This window comes from Botryllus schlosseri, unplaced genomic scaffold (assembly GCF_051294905.1).
Source record: "Botryllus schlosseri isolate E-star unplaced genomic scaffold, Bs_hap1 Bs29a, whole genome shotgun sequence".
NCBI lineage: Eukaryota > Metazoa > Chordata > Ascidiacea > Stolidobranchia > Styelidae > Botryllus > Botryllus schlosseri.
This window is the reverse complement of record NW_027648638.1, coordinates 195,971-223,609: the sequence shown is the minus strand read 5'-3', so window position 1 is coordinate 223,609 and position 27,639 is coordinate 195,971. Positions and strand designations below refer to the sequence as shown.

The 27,639-nt window shown below is 39.4% G+C and overlaps 1 protein-coding gene and 1 long non-coding RNA gene across 2 annotated transcripts in view; one reads left to right on the top strand and one right to left on the bottom strand.

Annotated features, from left to right (window-relative positions):
• LOC145459974 (uncharacterized) overlaps nt 1–27,639 on the bottom strand; it is a 117,194-nt gene that overhangs the window by 25,503 nt on the left and 64,052 nt on the right. Inside the window, exons 8-9 of the mRNA XM_080338417.1 lie at nt 1,768–1,919; nt 1,562–1,652 (exon numbers count right to left, since the gene is read on the bottom strand). Of these exons, the coding sequence (XP_080194543.1) occupies nt 1,562–1,652; nt 1,768–1,919 (243 nt within the window). The remainder of the gene's footprint in view (nt 1–1,561; nt 1,653–1,767; nt 1,920–27,639) is intronic.
• Nucleotides 22,285–27,560, top strand: LOC145459976 (uncharacterized). The gene is made up of 3 exons (XR_013921652.1): nt 22,285–23,413; nt 24,648–24,822; nt 27,140–27,560. It is a non-coding gene; the product is annotated as an uncharacterized LOC145459976 (long non-coding RNA).

Genomic DNA, 27,639 nt, shown 5'->3' with positions numbered 1-27,639 from the left:
CTGCGTGAGCGTTGGTTCTTATATCAAGAAGCTCATGATGAAAAAATGTGATGTAGACGACATTGTCAGAATGAAGCAATAGGGTGTGTCACCAGCAGTGTACGCACAACTTCAGTGTTGCCAGCCAACAACAACTGCTGTTGAACGTTTTTTCTACCTTCTTGGCAAGCTAGCCTACTTAGTAAGGACAGGCACTTTCCAGTCGAGAATCCAGAAAAGTATATTTTGTTGTACTACAACAAATTTCAATTATTTCTACCATAATGCGTGATGTAACTACTCAAATTCTTTATGGGCCTAGATTTCATTAAAATGAAGTTTTTTCATGTAGAAATTTGTCAGTTTTCAAGTGATTTTTTTTTCTTCTCAGGCCAAACAACTTCGTAATGACAGACAGTTCCAACCAGAAATGAAGATAAGTAATACAATTGTAATATTATGTGGGAAAACACCTTAGTCACATACATCAGGTCAATATCTTTATCAAAATTAAGTACTTAAGGGTCAAAATCTTCCGTTTTCAGGTCAAAAATCGTCCTAGTAATAAGTAACTTGATTAGTAATTACTATTGTACTATCATGTTTGTTGTGGCTTCAGTTAGCGTTGTTGTCTTTTCCAATAATAATTCTCTGTCCAGCTGGTAGCTGTTTGCTTTTAATTTCTATGGTGTACTTTTATCATGTGAAAATTCCGTAAAATTTGGGGGAAAGTGACATTGCAGGGTTAGAACTTTGCAATTGAGCATTGAGCTCTCGAATCGAGTGCACATAAACGATTCACCCGCAGCAATGGTGCTTCGTCAATAGATCATCAATCAATGATAAACTATTGTGGTCAACAATGAACTTGATAATAATGATTCGTCACGGTTGCCAAGTATAGCGCAGGCGACAATCATTTCCGTGCTAACAATGGCGAATACGGCTCATTTATTTATATTTTAATGGCTAGCAAGAACTGCAGAGAAAATGTCGTTGAGCGAAAATTGCAACAACAAAAAAAAGAATGAACTGCTTTGACGTCACATCAGCCGGATTTTAAACACTTGCAGCCCAAGTATCCCCACATAATATTAAACTTTCTTCAATAGCCTAGATCTAATTGTGACTGAATAAATATGTATTTTTGTGTTGTGGCTCTTTTGAAACCAAGATTTTTGATATGTGGCTGGCGCATGAAGCAGGTCTGCCCACCCTGGTGTATTTGAAGGTAACATCGGTGCTACAGCTGTAGATGCGGATGGTGCGGATGCGGATGCGGATGGTCTAGACTCTAGAACATTGGTTCTCACCCGTTGTTCCCGGGAAAGCCTTTAGCCAGTCTCGGGGGCGCCTTGGAGGTCCAGACACACTCAACTCCTATACATATTATTTTCAATGTTATACTCACTTTGGTTATCACTGTATCATTGGTTTGAAAACAAAACTTGACGCCTTTATTTCGTAAAAATATTTAGTCTGTATTTCGAGAGAAGACCATGCTACACATACCGCTTCGTGAATATATTATGGGAAAATGAAACTTATTTCAATGCAAGCGATTGCTACAATACTTGATTACCTGCAAGTCGCGTGTCCATTACAAAACCACGACGACGGAATGCATGCTGAACCGTCGGAACACGCGAACTCGTCGCTTCTGCATGACGAACCTACAACGAATTTGACAAATGCTAATGTGATATTATTGAAACAAATTGAGAATGATGTGATTTCGAATCTCCTGGCTTAGAGAAAACGCATTCACTCAACTTGAAAAAGTCATACCATCACAAATATCTTCTTCAAACGACTCCAGATATCGGGGTAGCTCGCACACTATATACGCTTTGCTGTTGCGATATTTACGTCGACAAAATGTGGCGTTTGGTGCATAATCATTGCTGCTGAAATTTCTCCAGATCTCGTCGGACCGGTCGCTAAAATATGTAAACTGTGAAACTGTAGACGCTATATTTTTAAGATAATGGTTGTTGTTGGTAGTTTTGAAGATTGTTTTTTAGCCATCAGGCAGAAGCATTAAAACAAAGATGTGGGCTTTCCACCACTTCGATGAACTGGAGCTACCTGTACCTATGCGTAATGAGACACTTGATGACGTAAACCAGTGCCCTACTTGTTGCTCATGTGAAAAAAATATTGTCAAGGCATTTCATATCTATTTGTATAACAGCTTTCGGTTGGTTGCGCGGATGAAGTTTATTCGGCAAAAAAGTGGTTGGTGCTCCATAAGATTGAAAAGCACTGGTCTAGAACATTGTTGGTTCTTGACTGTTGTTTCCAGGCACTCTTAGAGCCAGTGTCCGGAGTCCCTGGAGATCAAAATACACTCAGCTCATACACACGATTTCCGATGATATGCTCATATTGGCTATCATTCTATCATTGATTCCGGGAATAGGGCCGGATTATCAACCGGAATATAAATGTTGTGATCGTATGCAGTAGCGCAGGCTACGAGAGGCGGTTGGAGTTCGAAATCGAAACCCTGTTTTACTGAAATACCGATTTCGTATCCAATATCTATAAGCTCAGTGACAATTAGGAAACTTGTAGGACGCTGTTGCGTTTCGAGTTGCGACCAATCAATAAGAATACAATTTTGATGGTGAAGCCTCGCATTTCTGAATTGCTATTTGAAAGAGAACAGCAGAAGCCACAATGGTTTACTATAATATTCACCGTTCAATTTGTGAAAAATTAATCTTTATATTATTTTATTGGATATGGAGATATTTAGATGTGTACTGTACAGTATTTTTGTTGTTATGACTCAGCTAAAATTTGGAGTTCCCATAGGCTTGCATATTAGCAAGGTTTGTGAAGGCTAAGAATCGCTGCTAGTGCTTGGTGAAAGTTTTACAGTGCATGTAACGTAGGTTTAGTAATCCCGTATATGATGTTAAGCCGCTTGATGTGGACGGTAGCAAAATCGTATTGACAAGTAGTCAATATACGTTGCACGATTTATTGAATTTATTGAAACCTTTTTGGTTCGTCGATACAATTTTAAAGAGCCTTCAGTACCAATGTATACTCCACCTTAGGCAGCGCATTTAGCTCGAGAATTAATATCTAGGGATGGCGCGAACCCCTGAAAGGTTCAGGTTCATGTCAAGCGAACTTTTTTGAAGGGTTCTGTGTGAACGCGAACGTAAACCTACGACGTCACGTAGCGTCATATTGCTAATTTTCATCTTACATTTCAATGAAGTGACGACATAGGTACTAGGGGGGAGTGATAATGACTTTTGTTTTAATCAAGAAAATGGGGTTCTGAAATCCCGACAAATGACCTGAAACTTAAATAAAAATTGAATCAAGGGGATTGCCCCCATTTTCCAGCCAGCAACGCCCTGAGTGGCCATCGAACCCTCTTCGAGTGGAGTGGCAGGACACAGTCGTGACACAAGTCCATGCCCACTGCTGGCCTCACTGGCTTCCACCCAGCGCTTGGCAAGCTTCATGAAATCGTAGGTGTCCCAATAGGCATCTGCTCCCTGCCCGCGTCCGAACTCCGATGACCTCCATTACCGTCCGAGCAGACATCGTGACGCCTTCATGCATCTTACAGGCAAGGTCACGTTTGTTTCCCCTCTCGGGTTTTACTTTAGACCAGTGGTTCTCAACCTTTTTTGACACGCGCCCCCCTTGGAGATGGTCAAAAAATTCGCGCCCCCCTGACCCCCTTGCATTTATCGTCATGTCAAAAAGAGCACATCATCTAATACAGAGGTGGGCAACGTTTTTGATAATCATGGCCGCATTTCGATTGCTTATGTAGCGTGTAAGGCCGCATTCCAGGGCATAGCCGCAATGAACGATCTGGACGGAAAATACCTATGGTAAACTGTCCATATCCATTCCCGGTGAACTCCGGACATCTACTTTTCACAATGGCCTATTGTACGCACCGAAATCGCGAGTGGCAATGTTATGAATAGTTGCCGGGAGGTGCATATTGTCGCGCGGGGCGCGAAAATTTTTCAGGGCCGCAAACGAATTGTTATTTCTTGCCAGTTCCCATTCCGGCTCAGATTAAGAAGGGCGCTACTGCATTAAAATCGAAAAATGAAGTCTTGTTGAATTGCGCAGAGGGCGAAGAAAATTTCAAGATTAATTAAAATCTCTCGGAAATGCGGGAGTGAATTCGTATAATTGCAATTTGCATGTCTACAGACTATACTCCGTTGAGCGCGGTTGCTAGAGTTTGTATTTTGCAAACTTTCTTGAATATGGAATAAATTTCATCTTCATTAATCGTCTTCTCATAATGGATGTGAAACACATGTTCAGACACGTACAATTTATACTGACTTTGTCAATTTCTCGCGCCCCCCCTATACTGACTTCGTCAATTTTTCGCGCCCCCCCTGAGAGCCTCCCGCGCCCCCCAAGGGGGGCGCGCCCCCCAGGTTGAGAACCCCTGCTTTAGACCTTATTCCGTTGCCACTAGGACTAACTCTTCCGCAGTCGAGACTGGAAGGCAATTGCTGGCCCGATATATTCGATACTGCAGCCCATTTTACTGATTTGGCGCGCGACGCCGCCAACACACCCTATTACATCTTATGCCATGCACATCGTGTATGTACTTTTGTACGCTTCATCCCTGAGCTTCGTTCAAGGACTAATACAGTCCCAGGAGACTGGGAGGCCACACTCAAAGGGATCCGTCGACCACTCAGGGTATCCTTTCACAGCCATATTCTAGCGTATATGCCATTTTCGTCAACCCGCCGAGTATCCCTGTTAGACCAGGATCTTCTTATTGCAACCTTGTATTCATCTCGGTTTTGAACGGCTGGTACCTTAATTCACCAGGATAGGCTCCCTGCTGCCCCACCACATTTGAATATGTAGTAATGTAGTTACTCCCACTGTTTACCCGCATTTTATTATTCTTTTTTCGGCTATAACTAGTTTTGTGTTCGCACTACAGCAGTGCTCTTCAACCTTTTCCGACGTGGTACACCCTTTTAACGTTTGCTCAAAACTCGTACACCCCTGTTCATTAGGGGTCTACAAAAATGACTTTTTTTCTCAAATCGTACTGGCTACTAGATAAAACTGTTAGGTTACCTAGCTAAGCCTAGACACCAAACTTGGTTCAATTCCAACCAGTAGCCGCATTGCTACGGGAGAAGAAAGTTTCTATATGTTATATAAAAATAAATAACGAAAAATTTGAAATTTGTCTGTTCACCCCATGAAAGTATTAGGTTGTCTATAAAAACGATGTTCTTTAAATTTGGTTCCATTTCAACCAGTAGAACCGGAGGTATTGCCGTAAAAAATGGATTTGAATACAATAATATTTGATCACAGAGTCTATTCGCAGCCAGTTAGGCCGCCCGCCACGCAAATTGGAATTTATTTCGTGTCAGCCCAAAAACAGCATGACATTACGAACGATAATCAACCTAAATGTAACAGTATTGGGGAGAGAGTAGGTAAAGCTACTGCTGCAGAAGCGGTAATTCAGATCAGTGATGATAGCAGACGCACTTGCCTACTGCGTAACAGGCCTGCCCCACACCACACACAGTCGATAGTAGCACATGGGCTGCAAGAGATGTCAGTAACCTCAGATCGTATGCCGCTATACACAGTCTATTGTCGCTAATTTGAATCACTAATAACAAAATACTAAATTGCAAATGTATGGCAAAATATTGGCCTAAATTGGCATTTAAAAAAAAGGGGTCTCGATTTCAACATGGAAGCTGTTTCGACCCTGGCTGGCTACGTCACTTCATTTATGTGCATTGCGGAAGTACCGATCCAAGAAGTCTAAGCTATCGCGGCGGTTTCCTCAAAAACACTGAAAGACAAATGACTAGCTGGACACATGAGTAGTTATATAGATCGCTCGCGAACGGCTATTGTGGCTTATGGCGGGGTGGTGAGCGGCTGGAAAACCGGGGGTGGTGAGCGGCTCCTTATACCTTATGGCGGGGTGGTGAGCGGCTATTGCGTCTTATGGCGGGGGTCGTGAGCGGCTCTTATTTCTTATGGCGGGGGTCGTGAGCGGCTGGAAAACCGGGGGTGGTGAGCGGCTTTTATGTCTTATGGCGGTGGTCGTGAGCGGCTATTGCGTCTTATGGGCGTGGTGGCGAGCGGTTATTGTGTCTTATGGTCGCACGGTAACCCTTTTCAGCATAGGAATCGGTCGCAAGCGGCTCTTATGTCTTATCGCGGAGGTGGCATACGGCTATTGCGTCTTATGGTGGGGGTGGCAAGCGGCTATTGTGTCTTGTGGTCGCAGATCTTTGGTGATTCGCCATGTGTTCTTATGGGTGCGGTCATGAATCGCCCTTTCGGGTATATGCATCTCTCGCGCTGTGTTGAAGAAGTATCAGGTATGGTTAATAGTCACGTGATTGATTCTTAGTTAATGTGTATATTACAAATTAATAAATATGACCGATTCGAGTTAATCCCAACGTTTACGGTGAGTACGACAATGATATATCGTTATTCTTATGGCGGGGGTGGCATGCGGCTATTGTGTCTTATGGGTGCGGCCGTGAATCGCCCTTTCGGGTATAGGTATCTCTCGCCCGGTGTTGAATATGTATCAAGTAAATAGTCATGTGATTGGTCCTTAGTTAATGTGTATATTCCAAATTACGGCGAGTACGACAATGATATATCGTTATTCTTATGGACGCGGCGATGATTCGTACTTTCGGGTATAGACTGCGGGCGGAATGTCGTACTTTCAACAAAAAAAGGCGTGAAAATAGTTTGCAAAATCTAGGAATTACTCTCATGGTAATGTTTGAGTAATTAGATTACCCCAGAGCCGGCGTAGACTGCGATTCGAATACCAACAATAACCACGTTCACATATTAACACTTCAAAAGGTGTGAAATAGTTTGCAAAACCCCGCGATCGCTGACAAGATAATGTCTCGGACATAACCATCTTTCGCGGCTTCGTGTTACAGGCATATCGATCGCTCACGCGGTGAAATTTTCGTAAGCAGTTTGGCACAGAGCTTGATTTCACTCGTACGATTTAATAAGTAACGGATAACAGACCGCCAGTGTCGGTAACTTGAATAGCGACAAATTGTCACTTATTTCCGCTCTAACCCTAATCCTTTGTGAAGTGAACGCTTATTCAAAAGGGTGTGATATCATTTTAAAATCCTACGACACTCACAGGGTAATGCTTCAGACAAAGCGATCCCTCATGCCCGCTCACAAGGTAATATTTCCGTAATTAGTTTGTCACAGAGTCGTCGCAGACGGTGATTCGTAAACCAACAATTTGACACTTTCTGGTATGGTCGCTATATGTTTTTGACACTTTGTCCGTGTTTGACTTTAGTTGTATGATAAGAATCATGCGAATATTCAAGCAATGTATCAATTGAATGGAATGAAACTTACTACACAGCTCAAGTTGATTCGTATCTGAATGTGTTAATTCGATACAATTCTAATTAATTTGAGAAATCTTTTTAATGGGATCTTTTAATTCGACCGTAATCTGAATATTACTGACACCGACTTTCAGTCACATTGAATTATTCACACATTCCACGCCGCTGTTTTAACAGTTATAGAATCAATACCAACTATCTCTAACCCGATAATATTCAATCATTTTGGTAATTTACCAACTTTAAATCCATTCGCGGATGTACTAAAGGTAAATCCAAATAATCCAAAATGAAATATTTGGACTTTGACATAGTCTGAATTGAAATAGATTGACAAACATGACTACCAACTTTCCCGCAGTCCCATTTCGATATTATATGCACATTGATTTGAAACAAGTAATGAAACATTGCAACTCTATTCGCGATCCCGCTTTCCGTTTGTCAAAGAGATATTTTAGCATCTTACCATACTCAAAAGAATTCTTCACAACATTAACAATTGTTAAAAATCTAGTTTTCACTTACTTGATTATATCACTACAACTCACAAACTTGAATTAATTCATCCTGGCTGTATTCGTATGATCGGTCTTTTTTATTCGATTGTAAAGGTCGTTACTATTCTGAAGACAAAGTATTTACTAATCGGTACATATACGATTTGACTTGGACATATTATATTTTGAGTATACGAGATTTGAATGTCCAAACAATAACTGAGAATTAATTTATCACAATTAAATCCGTATATTACAGCGTAAAAGATATTGGGGTGTCAGCAACTCTGTACGGTCGTAGTTACAACCACATTAACTAATCTACCCAGGCAACTCGTCATGATCATTCCTGAAATCAACACAAACACGACCACTGACTTGAGTTAACCACGAAACAGCATCAAGTTTTAAATCCGCGTGCAGCTGACGGATTATTCGAATGCATCGATGGAGAATATTATTGAACTCGTCGGTGTTGTTACTTCAACAAATTACACCGACTGCGAAAGTTAATATCGAATGGTAAGACTTGATCACATATTTGTTGATCACAGACATGACAAAAAAAAAACATTACCGAGATTTTATAAACTAGTCATATTACTCTACACATCTATCAATATCAAAATGCGAGTCATCCAATTTTTCTACTAAAGTAACATTGCACTTTCGGATTCGGATTCGGTATAGTCATACAAATTGTATTAAATCCAACATCAAAACAAAAGGAATTTTTTTTAGTTTATTGAAATCAAATCATTCGTCTTCGACTTGTGCTTTTCTAGATTGCACGCAACAATTCGTTACGAATGAGCTGTAACCAAAGTTAAGAATTCTTTGTATCCACAGATATAGAAGATGAATATAGCTAACACAATCACGAATCGACGTTTCAGAGTATTTCACGGATGTAATAAACTTGTTAGTGTCGCCTATCTAAAAGTATGCATGCGTTCGATTTCCATACCGACTGTTGCGATGTTTAGGATTCGCTTGCAATGACCAAGAGTGAGGATTTAACATCAATGTCGTTACTGGAGGTATTCACAACAGAGAATCGAAACATTACACAGTGTGAAAATATATCTTTGATATCAAAGCACTATCCCAAGTACACGATTAATACTCAACTCCGTTCACACTTTCTATAGAACGTGCTAAATGTAAAATATCACGAGGTTGCACTCTAAGACTTTGATCATTACAAAAGTAAATTGAATATGTTTGCTCGACGCATTCAATTCAACTAGAAATGTCTAGTGCACAACAATCGTAATATTAAGGAAGTACTTGCTACACTGTAATTCACTAAACGTGTTTTGCATTGTTGTTCATTTGTAGCATTGATTGAAATTGTTTTTGAACCCTCAAATAATAATTCCCGACATGAAACCAAACCGCTGAAAGTCGTTACCATCACAACGAAACAATTTGTACGATGTTTGTCAAATGCATCCTATAGTTAGGTGTACTAGAATTATTTGTGTAACACATACGCCGACAATGCAATCGAAAATTTTTCCGTTGTCATTCGCTAAAGTAAATGTCATCACAATACTCATCAAGCTGTCATCTGTAAATCAAGATTACATCCAACTTGTAACTGTATCGTTTAACTACCGGGTTGCATCAGTTTGCTATTTTTGTCATTTAGTGACTGCTGAACATACCAAACGATACACATTCACTTACGAAATACTGTGTTGGTCGTAATTTCCATCATCGTGATAATCGAAGTACATTTGTTTCGAATTCGTAACAGCCGACTATGACACGACGATCTTTGGAAAAGTTATGCTTGGAAGATTGGTTGTATATCACGAAAAATAATTACCACTCATATTGATACTGTTATCCCTTGTTCGGTATTTTCAAACGAGTAAAATTTATTACTTGAGTTACTCCGCTTACTATATTCAAATGTAAACACAGCTGTCTTTCAACATCACAAAGACATCGATATAAAGTATACAATCAAACGCAACAAGTTTTACTTTTGTAGGACACTAATTATTATTCCACGCATCTCATTTCATACTAAGTGTATATGAAAGATGTTCATGGTACACGAATATATTCGCTCATGCTACGGACATACGCAATGATTGGTGACGCTTTCACACTATTTCGATTTACTGTAACAAAAACAACAACAACAATTTTCACTCTCTTGACTTACGAAAACAACAGACGAACCTTCATTCAATATTTTGTTTTTGTCAACAAGTTACTTTTTCATGAGACCCCCACTACTCTTACAAAAGTACGAAAGATATTTACATCACACAAAGTAATCAACTTTACTCGATATTCTCACATTGCGAAACTAAAGAATGGTTGGTTTGACTCTACAAACTGTTTCGTTACCTCAAGACCTTTATTGTCTGAATGGTTGTTCATGTGTCTTAAGAACCGAATAGTTCAACACAGCACTAGTACCAACAGAAACATCAGAGTTGTTTACACAAAAGTTTGTATGTGTACAGTATGCGAATACCATGTGTAAGTCCAGCACAATTGCGGTATCCATCCGAGTTTAGTTAACACAAATTTATTACAACGGAGCCACGTAAACTTTCGTGAAAGAAAAGCATACTCACTTCCAGAGGGTTATTTCAACGCCATAGCAGTACTCCAACAACAAAGTACATATGTTTTCTAGTCACCGTCCTTACATATTTCACATATAGATCAATCTACTTTGCTAACGAAAAGTGCTGAGTCACCACATGATTACCCTCACAACAAAACAGCTAGAAGATATTATCATACAAAAATATTCCTAACCCTTTGCGCACCAGTGACAAATCATACAACAAACATTTTTTGTGAGGTGAATTGCTGTTCAGTGTCAAGTCTACCTGTTGAAACGTACATTAAAACAACACAGTCACATTTCAATTAAAACCACGAATCTATTTTCATTTCGTTGCATACAGAAAAATAAATTTTAATTTCCCAAAACATACTTGTAGTCAAGAAATATTTTTATTAATCAAAATCATCGACTTCTGTTTACGGTGTTAGTGTGCGCATGTCATACACGTGGGGACCGTATTAAAATGGACACGACACGACTGAATGTAAGGAGATAGAAGTCTATCGCATAGATTTACATGTGGTCTTCGCTATGGTTTCAAAAAACGAATCATCTCTTTTGTGTTGATCTAGACCGAGCAAGTTAGTTAATGGCCATGATTGTGTTTGTCATATGCGAATGATAGGGTTACTGTCAAATCTACATACAACAACCTTCTGGTACTCAAAATAACAATTTCATTCTCTCCCTTCGTAGTCATATACCGCCAACTCGGCTTTTTTGTTCATCGACAGCGGCGTTTAACAAGACCAACTACACTGAACCCACGACGTTTACCTATGTAAAATTACCACTTTCACTTGACAGTCCGTCGTTTACCTGGCTAAACATATCATTTTCCTTTGGAGATCTGATGTTTACCCAGAGTAAGAAACCTTTTTCACTTGGAAATCTATTTTTTCTCTGGACAACAAACCTTTTCCCCCGGGTAACAAACCTTTTTCCCTGAGCAACAAGCCATTTTCACTTGGTGGTCCGTCGTTTACCTGAGTAAAAATATCATTTTCCTTTGGGGATCTGGCGTTTACCCAGTGTAACAATACATTTTCTCTTGGTCATCTAGCTTTTCCTAGAGTAACAAAACCATTTTCATTTTGAAATCTGACAAACACACCTGACAATTTGGTATTTGTTGTATTGACGATAGTTTGAAATAGATTACAACGAACAGTGACGGAAATATACACAGACTACCGGTTTCAGAGTATACCCCCATCAGTCGTATCACATCAATATCATCGGTTAACCACATACAATATACTCTTGTACACCGAAATACATGTTTTGGAAAATTGGACAATAGGCTTCGATAGTTCTGTGATGTCCGGGTTCGTGCTTTGGATTTTCCAGAGTCAAAATGTCTGAATAAAACACCTCCTTGACGATGGTTGGTATGTGGATAACGGTGTTCGGAAAACGGTTGGATTTATGTCACCCATCGCGATAACAACTCCAGGTCGAGTTTTCCTCCCGCACGTTTACTATATTGTGTCTTTATTGGTCAATGTATGTCTCGACATTCAGTTTGAAATCGGAAACCCTGATAAAGTACGTAACCGGATCCGGATATCAACTGTGAATCGATAAACCAATGAACAATATTCAAAGTAAACATGTTACACCCTGTGTTTCCACGACAAAATACCATCCAGACATACGTCGCGCTTGTTTGCCCACACCGGTATACGCGCAAATGGAGGTGTGTGACATTGCATGCAATGTGTTGGTATACAAACATCGATCCACAGACATTATCATAGCCGGTAGTTTTGATGTAGATCGAATGTCACCCGATAACAATACCAATAAGCCACATTGCAATGACTCTGAGTCAATCTGAAGCATGACATACAGACACACAAACATGGAACCGTAACATGGGTTATTCGCACGACGGCGAAAGTGAACTGTACAGCATATATCAATAGAGCGTTCACAGTCGAATATGCGAGCCACGCACAATCGCATACCCTGATTTTTGTTGGATATGTACGAAACCAATAAATCGATACATTTCTGTTCCTTCTACGTCAATAATACAAGCGTTATTCCAATGCATCGCTCGAATGTAAGGTTCGTCGGGTGTAAAATCCATGTCCAATAACACCAAAGTGTGCTTTCCATGTTTTATTATTTCCACCGACGCTTCTTGTCTGTGTCGTAACACTATGGTGCGGGGAGTTGAAAAACGGTGGATTGTGAAACGGATTGACATGACCAACAGAATCGACGTCAATAGCCTTGTGGTGATGACAGTTCCAAAATGTTACCGATATGACGAGAGCGACCTCGATCTCTTGTGGCGACGACCGTTTCGAAATGTCACCGGACGAACTGGACCCTTACGATGATGTGTTTTATGATTGTGTGTGAAATCGCGAGGTAGTGTTCTATTGTGGTGTACGATTGCAGTCTTCATTCCACAGAAACACACCTTATTGGAGCACAGTATCAGTCCGAGATTTGCAGAATCACTGTTCACGATATTTATCTGGAGTCGTTATGTGGGAGTAGTGACATCCATGCATCGTGACTGAAAGACTGATCGCAATCATTTCGAGCACCCGTGATTCGATAGTTCACCTTGGTCAAACGCTGCAGTCTCAGCAGAAAACTTCGGTGTCGACAACACGATGGATATTGACCGATGTATCCAATTGGTCTGGGTGGTCTGTCCGGAGATAGGGCCATGACTATCTTGTAATGTTACAACACGATAACACCATCGAGTAAATCAGTGAACGGTGCCGAAATATCGATGTAATAGCGCGGACTCAGAGTCATTGCAATGTGGCTTATTGGTATTGTTATCGGGTGACATTCGATCTACATCAAAACTACCGGCTATGATAATGTCTGTGGATCGATGTTTGTATACCAACACATTGCATGCAATGTCACACACCTCCATTTGCGCGTATACTGGTGTGGGCAAACAAGCGCGACGTATGTCTGGATGGTATTTTGTCGTGGAAACACAGGGTGTAACATGTTTACTTTGAATATTGTTCATTGGTTTATCGATTCACAGTTGATATCCGGATCCGGTTACGTACTTTATCAGGGTTTCCGATTTCAAACTGAATGTCGAGACATACATTGACCAATAAAGACACAATATAGTAAACGTGCGGGAGGAAAACTCGACCTGGAGTTGTTATCGCGATGGGTGACATAAATCCAACCGTTTTCCGAACACCGTTATCCACATACCAACCATCGTCAAGGAGGTGTTTTATTCAGACATTTTGACTCTGGAAAATCCAAAGCACGAACCCGGACATCACAGAACTATCGAAGCCTATTGTCCAATTTTCCAAAACATGTATTTCGGTGTACAAGAGTATATTGTATGTGGTTAACCGATGATATTGATGTTATACGACTGATGGGGGTATACTCTGAAACCGGTAGTCTGTGTATATTTCCGTCACTGTTCGTTGTAATCTATTTCAAACTATCGTCAATACAACAAATACCAAATTGTCAGGTGTGTTTGTCAGATTTCAAAATGAAAATGGTTTTGTTACTCTAGGAAAAGCTAGATGACCAAGAGAAAATGTACTGTTACACTGGGTAAACGCCAGATCCCCAAAGGAAAATGATATTTTTACTCAGGTAAACGACGGACCACCAAGTGAAAATGGCTTGTTGCTCAGGGAAAAAGGTTTGTTACCCGGGGGAAAAGGTTTGTTGTCCAGAGAAAAAATAGATTTCCAAGTGAAAAAGGTTTCTTACTCTGGGTAAACATCAGATCTCCAAAGGAAAATGATATGTTTAGCCAGGTAAACGACGGACTGTCAAGTGAAAGTGGTAATTTTACATAGGTAAACGTCGTGGGTTCAGTGTAGTTGGTCTTGTTAAACGCCGCTGTCGATGAACAAAAAAGCCGAGTTGGCGGTATATGACTACGAAGGGAGAGAATGAAATTGTTATTTTGAGTACCAGAAGGTTGTTGTATGTAGATTTGACAGTAACCCTATCATTCGCATATGACAAACACAATCATGGCCATTAACTAACTTGCTCGGTCTAGATCAACACAAAAGAGATGATTCGTTTTTTGAAACCATAGCGAAGACCACATGTAAATCTATGCGATAGACTTCTATCTCCTTACATTCAGTCGTGTCGTGTCCATTTTAATACGGTCCCCACGTGTATGACATGCGCACACTAACACCGTAAACAGAAGTCGATGATTTTGATTAATAAAAATATTTCTTGACTACAAGTATGTTTTGGGAAATTAAAATTTATTTTTCTGTATGCAACGAAATGAAAATAGATTCGTGGTTTTAATTGAAATGTGACTGTGTTGTTTTAATGTACGTTTCAACAGGTAGACTTGACACTGAACAGCAATTCACCTCACAAAAAATGTTTGTTGTATGATTTGTCACTGGTGCGCAAAGGGTTAGGAATATTTTTGTATGATAATATCTTCTAGCTGTTTTGTTGTGAGGGTAATCATGTGGTGACTCAGCACTTTTCGTTAGCAAAGTAGATTGATCTATATGTGAAATATGTAAGGACGGTGACTAGAAAACATATGTACTTTGTTGTTGGAGTACTGCTATGGCGTTGAAATAACCCTCTGGAAGTGAGTATGCTTTTCTTTCACGAAAGTTTACGTGGCTCCGTTGTAATAAATTTGTGTTAACTAAACTCGGATGGATACCGCAATTGTGCTGGACTTACACATGGTATTCGCATACTGTACACATACAAACTTTTGTGTAAACAACTCTGATGTTTCTGTTGGTACTAGTGCTGTGTTGAACTATTCGGTTCTTAAGACACATGAACAACCATTCAGACAATAAAGGTCTTGAGGTAACGAAACAGTTTGTAGAGTCAAACCAACCATTCTTTAGTTTCGCAATGTGAGAATATCGAGTAAAGTTGATTACTTTGTGTGATGTAAATATCTTTCGTACTTTTGTAAGAGTAGTGGGGGTCTCATGAAAAAGTAACTTGTTGACAAAAACAAAATATTGAATGAAGGTTCGTCTGTTGTTTTCGTAAGTCAAGAGAGTGAAAATTGTTGTTGTTGTTTTTGTTACAGTAAATCGAAATAGTGTGAAAGCGTCACCAATCATTGCGTATGTCCGTAGCATGAGCGAATATATTCGTGTACCATGAACATCTTTCATATACACTTAGTATGAAATGAGATGCGTGGAATAATAATTAGTGTCCTACAAAAGTAAAACTTGTTGCGTTTGATTGTATACTTTATATCGATGTCTTTGTGATGTTGAAAGACAGCTGTGTTTACATTTGAATATAGTAAGCGGAGTAACTCAAGTAATAAATTTTACTCGTTTGAAAATACCGAACAAGGGATAACAGTATCAATATGAGTGGTAATTATTTTTCGTGATATACAACCAATCTTCCAAGCATAACTTTTCCAAAGATCGTCGTGTCATAGTCGGCTGTTACGAATTCGAAACAAATGTACTTCGATTATCACGATGATGGAAATTACGACCAACACAGTATTTCGTAAGTGAATGTGTATCGTTTGGTATGTTCAGCAGTCACTAAATGACAAAAATAGCAAACTGATGCAACCCGGTAGTTAAACGATACAGTTACAAGTTGGATGTAATCTTGATTTACAGATGACAGCTTGATGAGTATTGTGATGACATTTACTTTAGCGAATGACAACGGAAAAATTTTCGATTGCATTGTCGGCGTATGTGTTACACAAATAATTCTAGTACACCTAACTATAGGATGCATTTGACAAACATCGTACAAATTGTTTCGTTGTGATGGTAACGACTTTCAGCGGTTTGGTTTCATGTCGGGAATTATTATTTGAGGGTTCAAAAACAATTTCAATCAATGCTACAAATGAACAACAATGCAAAACACGTTTAGTGAATTACAGTGTAGCAAGTACTTCCTTAATATTACGATTGTTGTGCACTAGACATTTCTAGTTGAATTGAATGCGTCGAGCAAACATATTCAATTTACTTTTGTAATGATCAAAGTCTTAGAGTGCAACCTCGTGATATTTTACATTTAGCACGTTCTATAGAAAGTGTGAACGGAGTTGAGTATTAATCGTGTACTTGGGATAGTGCTTTGATATCAAAGATATATTTTCACACTGTGTAATGTTTCGATTCTCTGTTGTGAATACCTCCAGTAACGACATTGATGTTAAATCCTCACTCTTGGTCATTGCAAGCGAATCCTAAACATCGCAACAGTCGGTATGGAAATCGAACGCATGCATACTTTTAGATAGGCGACACTAACAAGTTTATTACATCCGTGAAATACTCTGAAACGTCGATTCGTGATTGTGTTAGCTATATTCATCTTCTATATCTGTGGATACAAAGAATTCTTAACTTTGGTTACAGCTCATTCGTAACGAATTGTTGCGTGCAATCTAGAAAAGCACAAGTCGAAGACGAATGATTTGATTTCAATAAACTAAAAAAAATTCCTTTTGTTTTGATGTTGGATTTAATACAATTTGTATGACTATACCGAATCCGAATCCGAAAGTGCAATGTTACTTTAGTAGAAAAATTGGATGACTCGCATTTTGATATTGATAGATGTGTAGAGTAATATGACTAGTTTATAAAATCTCGGTAATGTTTTTTTTTTGTCATGTCTGTGATCAACAAATATGTGATCAAGTCTTACCATTCGATATTAACTTTCGCAGTCGGTGTAATTTGTTGAAGTAACAACACCGACGAGTTCAATAATATTCTCCATCGATGCATTCGAATAATCCGTCAGCTGCACGCGGATTTAAAACTTGATGCTGTTTCGTGGTTAACTCAAGTCAGTGGTCGTGTTTGTGTTGATTTCAGGAATGATCATGACGAGTTGCCTGGGTAGATTAGTTAATGTGGTTGTAACTACGACCGTACAGAGTTGCTGACACCCCAATATCTTTTACGCTGTAATATACGGATTTAATTGTGATAAATTAATTCTCAGTTATTGTTTGGACATTCAAATCTCGTATACTCAAAATATAATATGTCCAAGTCAAATCGTATATGTACCGATTAGTAAATACTTTGTCTTCAGAATAGTAACGACCTTTACAATCGAATAAAAAAGACCGATCATACGAATACAGCCAGGATGAATTAATTCAAGTTTGTGAGTTGTAGTGATATAATCAAGTAAGTGAAAACTAGATTTTTAACAATTGTTAATGTTGTGAAGAATTCTTTTGAGTATGGTAAGATGCTAAAATATCTCTTTGACAAACGGAAAGCGGGATCGCGAATAGAGTTGCAATGTTTCATTACTTGTTTCAAATCAATGTGCATATAATATCGAAATGGGACTGCGGGAAAGTTGGTAGTCATGTTTGTCAATCTATTTCAATTCAGACTATGTCAAAGTCCAAATATTTCATTTTGGATTATTTGGATTTACCTTTAGTACATCCGCGAATGGATTTAAAGTTGGTAAATTACCAAAATGATTGAATATTATCGGGTTAGAGATAGTTGGTATTGATTCTATAACTGTTAAAACAGCGGCGTGGAATGTGTGAATAATTCAATGTGACTGAAAGTCGGTGTCAGTAATATTCAGATTACGGTCGAATCAAAAGATCCCATTAAAAAGATTTCTCAAATTAATTAGAATTGTACCGAATTAACACATTCAGATACGAATCAACTTGAGCTGTGTAGTAAGTTTCATTCCATTCAATTGATACATTGCTTGAATATTCGCATGATTCTTATCATACAACTAAAGTCAAACACGGACAAAGTGTCAAAAACATATAGCGACCATACCAGAAAGTGTCAAATTGTTGGTTTACGAATCACCGTCTGCGACGACTCTGTGACAAACTAATTACGGAAATATTACCTTGTGAGCGGGCATGAGGGATCGCTTTGTCTGAAGCATTACCCTGTGAGTGTCGTAGGATTTTAAAATGATATCACACCCTTTTGAATAAGCGTTCACTTCACAAAGGATTAGGGTTAGAGCGGAAATAAGTGACAATTTGTCGCTATTCAAGTTACCGACACTGGCGGTCTGTTATTCGTTACTTATTAAATCGTACGAGTGAAATCAAGCTCTGTGCCAAACTGCTTACGAAAATTTCACCGCGTGAGCGATCGATATGCCTGTAACACGAAGCCGCGAAAGATGGTTATGTCCGAGACATTATCTTGTCAGCGATCGCGGGGTTTTGCAAACTATTTCACACCTTTTGAAGTGTTAATATGTGAACGTGGTTATTGTTGGTATTCGAATCGCAGTCTACGCCGGCTCTGGGGTAATCTAATTACTCAAACATTACCATGAGAGTAATTCCTAGATTTTGCAAACTATTTTCACGCCTTTTTTTGTTGAAAGTACGACATTCCGCCCGCAGTCTATACCCGAAAGTACGAATCATCGCCGCGTCCATAAGAATAACGATATATCATTGTCGTACTCGCCGTAATTTGGAATATACACATTAACTAAGGACCAATCACATGACTATTTACTTGATACATATTCAACACCGGGCGAGAGATACCTATACCCGAAAGGGCGATTCACGGCCGCACCCATAAGACACAATAGCCGCATGCCACCCCCGCCATAAGAATAACGATATATCATTGTCGTGCTCACCGTAAACGTTGGGATTAACTCGAATCGGTCATATTTAATAATTTGTAATATACACATTAACTAAGAATCAATCACGTGACTATTAACCATACCTGATACTTCTTCAACACAGCGCGAGAGATGCATATACCCGAAAGGGCGATTCATGACCGCACCCATAAGAACACATGGCGAATCACCAAAGATCTGCGACCACAAGACACAATAGCCGCTTGCCACCCCCACCATAAGACGCAATAGCCGTATGCCACCTCCGCGATAAGACATAAGAGCCGCTTGCGACCGATCCCTATGCTGAAAAGGGTTACCGTGCGACCATAAGACACAATAACCGCTCGCCACCACGCCCATAAGACGCAATAGCCGCTCACGACCACCGCCATAAGACATAAAAGCCGCTCACCACCCCCGGTTTTCCAGCCGCTCACGACCCCCGCCATAAGAAATAAGAGCCGCTCACGACCCCCGCCATAAGACGCAATAGCCGCTCACCACCCCGCCATAAGGTATAAGGAGCCGCTCACCACCCCCGGTTTTCCAGCCGCTCACCACCCCGCCATAAGCCACAATAGCCGTTCGCGAGCGATCTACTTAACTACTCACATGTTTGTTCACAGCACAGCATACTTTCCAACACCAAACGGAAACATTGATCTATTGCCGACGGCTAAATGAATAGGAGAAATATTTGCTTCTGACATCACAATCATGCGTTGTACAGTATTACACTTGTCATATTGCTCATTAACCTGTGCGTCAACCTGTACTGACCCATAAACCTGCCTTTGTGATAGCTAGCCATCGGCTCATTGTAATTCGGATCTGGTACACCCCTGTACAGTGTACACCCCATCCGAGTGGTACACCCTTTGCAAATTCTGGTACACCCTAGGGTGTACGACAACCCCGGTTGAAGAGCACTGCACTAGAGAAAACATTCTTCTTAGGATTTATATAAACATGATTTTTCTGCAGCTTCTGAGCTATACATCATTACCCTACGACCAGCGGTTGCCGAGATATGCAATTTTACCCCATCACGCACAGAAATTGGGAGGTTGCCTGCTGGAAAATGGGGACAATCCCCTAAATTCCATTTCCATTCGATAATCAGGTCATTTGTCGGGATTTAAGAACCCCCTTTTTCTAATTACCAAAAAAGTCATTTTCACTGCACCCTAGTGACATACTAACATACCTAGCGACGACTCGGGCCACAATGCTGAAGTACATGCTGACTTTTGAAACGTCACCAAATGTCTCAATTGGAGCAATCAAATGCTACAAAAATCCTATAAAAACAATATCTTCCGCGATTTTACCATCAATTTCGACGAGGCAGGAATATTTAAGCTTACGCCTTAACGGTCTTTACCAGACTGGACAATATATTCCGCGTCTGACTATTGTTACATTGTCATTGAGCAGAGTTTAAAACAGTTTTTTTGATATTTGCTACCGATATCACCCCATAAACAAGATATACAATGGAAAACATCTCACGAATTTGGATTTTATGATACAATAAATGTATCATAGATGCAGATGGTGCCAAAAAAGTAACAATCACTGGTCTGGAACATCGGTTCTCAGCCGTTGTTGCCGGGATAACCTTTAGCCAGTCTCAGGGGCGCCTTGGACGTCAAGGCACACTCAACTCAGGCATATTGTTTCCAATGTTATACTCGCCTTGGTTATCACACTATCATTGGTTTCAGGCAATTAGACCCGACTCGAAGTTGAAATATGAATGTTGTGGTCGTATACTAGTGGCTCACACAAAGGATGTTAGACTTTGAAAGCGAAACGTGACGCCTTTATTTCGAAAAAATATTGCTTCTGTATTTCGAGAAAAAACCATGCTACACATGCCGCCTCGTGAATATACCCAGCAAACACCCGATATCCCATGGAGTTACTGGTATGTCCACAATTGTTCCCACTCGTCCCACCTCCCACACTTAGTTACGGAGGACTTGCTCAGCATGCCCAACATTGGACGTCAATTTATGTAACTCCAGGTGACAACCAGAGGAAGTGAATTTTAGAATACTCCTATGCTAGTCACCAATTACCATTCCATTGGATGTCATAATGGTGCGATGCCTGGATGCCACCTACACAGGAGTTCGTCAGGATGTCCCTACGTGGAAATCGTTTCTATGAATTCAAGTGTGCAATGTGTAATCAATGCAAAATAAGTTTTTTGAATACGCTCATGATACATTTCACCATTTGTAATCTATCGGAGTGAATACGAGAATGTTGATTGATGATAAGGCGATGACTTTCTATCGCGCGGAACTTCAGAAGCCCGGCTATCGATGATCGCACATTGTTAGAGATATAATGTACGATAGAGGCATAACAGCTATTTTATTGTGACATTACTGGATCAAAATGTCCACATCAGGGCAAAATATGTTATTTCAAATACACCGTATACCCAATGCATGTGAAATCTTCCGACATGAAAACTTGACAACCGTAATAATGGTATGGTGACTATTCCAATCACGGAACTACTCAGTCTGCCCGGCTATTATCGATAATTACGGCCGCACTGCGCAAGAGGCCAGCGATAATTCATATGGCGCCTTCCGAGTTCCGATACCTGGTCGAGTCTCGAGTGTCGAGCCGAGCACGCCTGTTGCTTGAAATTCATTCAACCATAAAACCAAAATACTGCGTTCTTCTGTCTGGCGAGCAGAGCATCATGCGCACGTGATTCAATTTGAATTTGCCAGAGCAGGTTTTGTAGTAATGGCGGAGTGACGGATTTATCACAGGAATGGTTTAGGTTAGAATAAGATACTTAACGGCGTGGATCGATTGTGCGTGCAATTGATTATTATTGATATTGTCGCTGTCATGAGTACTGGAAAGGCAGAGAGCACGGAAGCTTGGTAATTGAGTGCGATATTTATTAAACAGCAACAGCCTCGATCATCATTAACTGCGATATACCGTAATGAATTTCACTATGATTATAGTGGCACGTCTGCGCCGCGGTTTATCATGTACGAACGAAGCTAATCGACCCGCTGCTAATCGTAAACTTATGCAGTACTTGTACGATGATTATGATTATGATAATATTTAATATGCAATCATTGAAGTTCAATTTGCTGCACAGTATAGGTTTCATGTTGTTGTAATAAATAACTTACTGCTTGATGTGTATATACTACGAAAAGAATTTCCAAAGACTGCACGATCCATCCAGCAAACCAGATGCAGCATCGATGAATGTATTATAGCCTAGGTTTATATAGCTACATAATTTGAAAGTGTATTATAGGATGTTCCTTTACGGAATGTGAGATCGCTGAATTTGTGGCTGAAAACTATATAGTTGTACCTATGCTAATGAATATTTGCATCCCATTGACTGGCATATTTATTATCGTATTTGTTGTAATTTTGTGTTGTGTCCACAACAACATTAACCATTGATACTAATCGAGGCTTTTGGTAAACATGTCAAAATGTATGGCTTTAATATTAGTTTAATGTTAGAGTATTCTAGGAGCAATCATTATAGTTAACCCAACTTTAACCTCAGCCTAATTTAATGATACCCCAACGCTAAACCAATTATAAACTACATGAATTTTAACATGTTCATGGGGAAGACGGGTTGTCGCAATGTCGCCGTGCAACATACTTAAAATGCTTACTTGTAACTTGCAATATAACGATAACTTATAATTTACATATAGCTTATCTATATGATATCTTGAAATCCCTGGTAACAAATAGTAGTCGCAAAAATTATAGTCGCATTTAGCTCATTGGATATGTTGCACGTTCCTCGTCATGTATTAATATGAAAGTTTAAAATGGGTGAAAGTAGATAATTATTCCATTTGAATTTTCACTTCTTCTCGGACGTTGAGTTGACATTGATCTTTAGATATTTCGCCCATTACCTTCCAATAAGTATATTGCACGGCAACATTGTGCCGACATTCACAAAATATATTGCACGGCAATAACATTGCCTACATTACAGCGACATTCACAAAGTAGATGGGCCCTAGGGAAAACTGATTGCTGAGTCATGTTGTCGTGAATGAGAAAGCACACTATAGACCCTTATTATCAATGGATTCTTCATACGGTTGAGGCAGGGGCATACCTGGGTCTGCGTATACAACATTGCTTCATTTTTAGCAGGAGTCTAAATATTGACAGGCAATGTTATATAGTACTTTTCAACTTCGGAGCAAAGCATTGCAGTCGTGGAGTGTCCATGGATTAAGAAGTTGAATCATGTAAGTTGGAGTGATGAGCTACGAGGAATTATTATTGTTCATGTTCATTAATCAGTGATTAAATTAGCCTGAAAAAAGTGTCATAAATGATGCGCAAATAGACTCTGTAACGGGGGCTCCCGATCAGGATTTCGCCAGTGGTGCTCAAAATTGCTGCATGATATTTTGATATTGTAACTCTACGACTCGATGTTTCGTTGAATCCAAGTGTGCCATAATTCACAGTGACGCTAATCTGGTATGCATGCTTTCTATAGATATCTCAGGTTGGCCGCATTACTTCTGTTCTGATTAGTAGGGCTTGGAAAAATCGAGCACCTGAGTGATTGATTCTGAATCTGGTGTTAAGTGTCAAGTATTCGATAATCACTCATTATGATGCTATAATCATAACAGTATGAGTATTATGGAAAGTTGAAAACGTATCTTTTATGTTTCCACTAAGAACATACAATGATGCCATGCAAGTTTTACATCACACTAAATTACAGATATTTTGGTGTATTTTCGACCGATACCTATTTCATTGCACTTTGTGACTATGCTGTGGGTTAATCATGACTTCACAGATATGTCATTTCAACTAAAGTGAATAGCTTTGTACTACGTATTTTGTATGCTACTTATGCATTGGAAAATAATATCAAAAATATAATTTTATTTGATAACGGTACTCTTGGTGGCAAATAGCATATAATTTCAGAGGGCCTACCTGAAAAAGTCATCTACTTTGCTCGAATCAATAGAATTAATGGTGACCAGTGAACTCGGCCCATGGTGACTTCGTCAATACAAATTATTATAAATGTCGTGAATTGTATTAATAATTGAAGGCAATGGCGAATTGGTGGTGGTGGATATGTCGTGTGAATGTTATTCCCACAGGGGGCGGTATCGTATGTCGGATGTATAAAATGTTATATTAGACATACGGAGCTGTATAATGTTGACAAAGAGTGCAGAACGTCAAGGATCAGATCAGATCAGAGCTCACCGAAGGCCGAGTTCAATGGGCCGAGTTCACCATGGCCCGAGTTTCACTGGTAATCAAATTAATACTCGATTTAGATTCGAGTACTCATGTGCCCAGCCCTACTGATTAGTGAGTAGAATGTGCGAATAGCCAAGCTTGTACACCATTGTTTTTGTTTTTTAACAGGATGTTATAGATAACTGGCTTGAGTTCTTGACAAATGCCTTCACTACACCTATTCTAATTATTTAAATTTTCTAGATCGACAATGTCTTCAATTAATGGCAACAACGTCAAGCAGGCTGTACGAAGAATGCCTTGTAGACTGGGGCCGACATCGTTTGGAAGAACTACTGCCACCTAGAACAAGCGTTGCTTTTACACTACAAAATTGGTGCTGCATCATGCTCGGGAAAAAATCAAAAAGCAATTGAAGGTATAAAACGTTGAATACACTATTTGGAAACCAGAGGTAGGCAAAGTAATCATCTTTTGTACTGAAGTGGAAGTAACGGCATGAATTTATACACACGTAGATGTAACAAGTTACAGGGTGTGTCAAATCTATTTGAAATAGAAGTAGAAAATTAAGTTCTGAAATATGCTCAAGTAATTACTTTCAAAAAGTAGATTTGGTCGATGTGTTGCATACGATTGCCCGACATATGAACATGCGACACAATAAAAACGACAGTCGAGCATGGAACACCTTATCATGCGTCACTTCAATAAGTGATTTTACTACCCCAAAACTAACCATAAGCCGAAATCTAACACTGAAATTAACCGCTATATATATCCTGATCCCAAGCCTTACCCTAACCCAAACCTAAATTCAACCGTAACCCGTAATTTAACTCACATGCTCATGTGTCGCATCCTATAATGTCGCATGCTTGTATGTCCACAGACCGTTGCATACCAAAGTAATCATTGTTTGCACTTGAGTAGAAGTAGTAGCAACGCTGTTAACTTGTACTCCAGTATAGGCTAATTAGCGATTCACAAGGCTTGCAAAAATCACTTCAAAAAGAAGCAGGAAAGTTCTGAAAAGTAGGCCTACACAAGTATGTACTTAAGAAGTTTCAAAAACTATATTGGTGGCATTACATACTTTTAGCACGTTGTTGTTAGGGCTGGACAAAATCGAGTACCCGGGTGATTCGATGCTGAATCGAGTATTTATCTTCGATTCGAGTATCACTCATTATGATGTCACAACATTGTGAATGATGACAAGTTGTATGCAACTTCAAAGACGAAATTACCAATTCTACATCACATCGAAGATTGTTTGGTAAATTTTCGATCATACCTAGCTCATTGCACTTTATGACAATACATGTGTCATTTACACGAACATGCGTAGCTATATATGGCCTACATGTTTGGTATTCTGCGAGTCGACCAATCGAGGTTTCAAGGCCTCACAGTGGTATATAGAATCGAAATTCTAATTCCCCGTTAAGTATTATATAGTTTCGAGTACTGAAAATATATAATACTTTACCGACAATTAGAATTTCGATTCTATATTCGTACTCGAAACTTAGATCTTCTTTCACTTACTCGACTCGAATCATTGGAATTAATACTCAATTCAGATTCAAGTAGGCTACTAGAATCATTGTGGCCAGCCCTAGTTATTGTAGGTGGTTACTTCCAAACAAAGATGGTCAGAGTAGTCGTCGTTAGTACTGAAGTATCAATAGCGATTTACAAGACATCAAACTGCCTTTCAAGTGTAAGTAGAAAGTGAAGTTCGGAAAAGTAGGCTACTGGGGTGAGTAGTTTCAAAAAGTGGACGAAGTCGAAATGTCGAGACTTATGGCATGTAGTCGTAGGTGCATGCTTCTGAACAGAGATGGTCAAAAAAGTAGTTGTTTTCAGCACTCAAGTAGAAGTATTTGTAGTGTCATCAATGAAGTAGAAGTGGTAGTAACGTCATGTATTTCCACTCTGGTACAAGCAGTGATTTACAAGGCTTGTCAAAACTACTTTATGTGAAAGCATAATTTCTGAAAAATACTCAAGTATGTCCTTTAGATGTTTCCAGGGTTGTAACCAAGTCACAAGTCAATCTCACCTATATAGTTTTGACTCGAATCAAGTCGAGTCATTTTCAATTCACCACCGAGTCAAGTCCAAGTCAGCGAGTATAGGTCGAGTCCGAGTCATGGTGTTATGACTCGAGTCCAAGTCATTGCGTTGACTGCTCAGTTTCCTGTTAAATTCTTGTTTAATCCACTTTTTATAACTTCGTTCGGTGATATCAACGGTTCGCATTTATAATATAGGCTACAAATTTTTTTCACCTTCAACGGTTTTTGGTCGCATTTTAAGTACCGCTACCATTAGACGAAATACCAATAGTGTGGTTACTTTACTGTTTTTCGAAATCACAATGTAATATCGGTCTGAGTCTCGAGTCATATGACCGTAGTCATTGCATAGATTGAATCGAGTCGAGTCATTTCCGAATTTTGAGAAAATGACTCGAGTCATCAGAAAAGCGCAACTCGAGTCGAGTTATTACAATTACAACCCTAGGTGTTGCTACAAGTTAATTTGATTGGCGTGTTGCATACTCCGTATCCAAGCTATCCACACTCGAGTACAAATAGAAGTAGCGATTTACAAGACAAATCACAATTAATGCAAGTGGAAAAATATAATGGAGTCTGACACATATTTCATGTGCTATGAAGAGTGGATCTACAAACTATTTGCTGATATTGTTTTATGTGCTTCAGGCGAAACAAGGACTGAGAAGAAACCTGTTGTTGCAACCAAGTTTATTGCCAAAGACGAATACGCGCACGCGCTCTTAACATTATGCGGTGCAACCGATGCATCATTTTACGTCTTGCAATGGTAGTTTCTACTTATGATTGCTTAGGTCTGTTTTTAATTGTCTTTACAGTTGTCCTTTGTCAAATTACTGTGACACGTTTCTTTCAAATTTCTAATATGCACCTCAATTGGAATGTTTGTCATGTTAGAACTAGCTGCTGTTACCAAAATTCATGTGACACATTTATTTCATATATTTGTAATTTTGTGATCGAATTTTCACTTAATCTTTATATACTTTGTTAAATAATAATAGTTCATTATGTTGTACTTGTAATTTGCAATTTTCCAGTAATCCAACATAAACAGTTTGTGAGCTTATATGATGTTGGATTTCATATAGTTGGAGCAGGTATCGAAGTGGAGGAGGTCATCATGGAAATCATGGAGTATGGCGTCC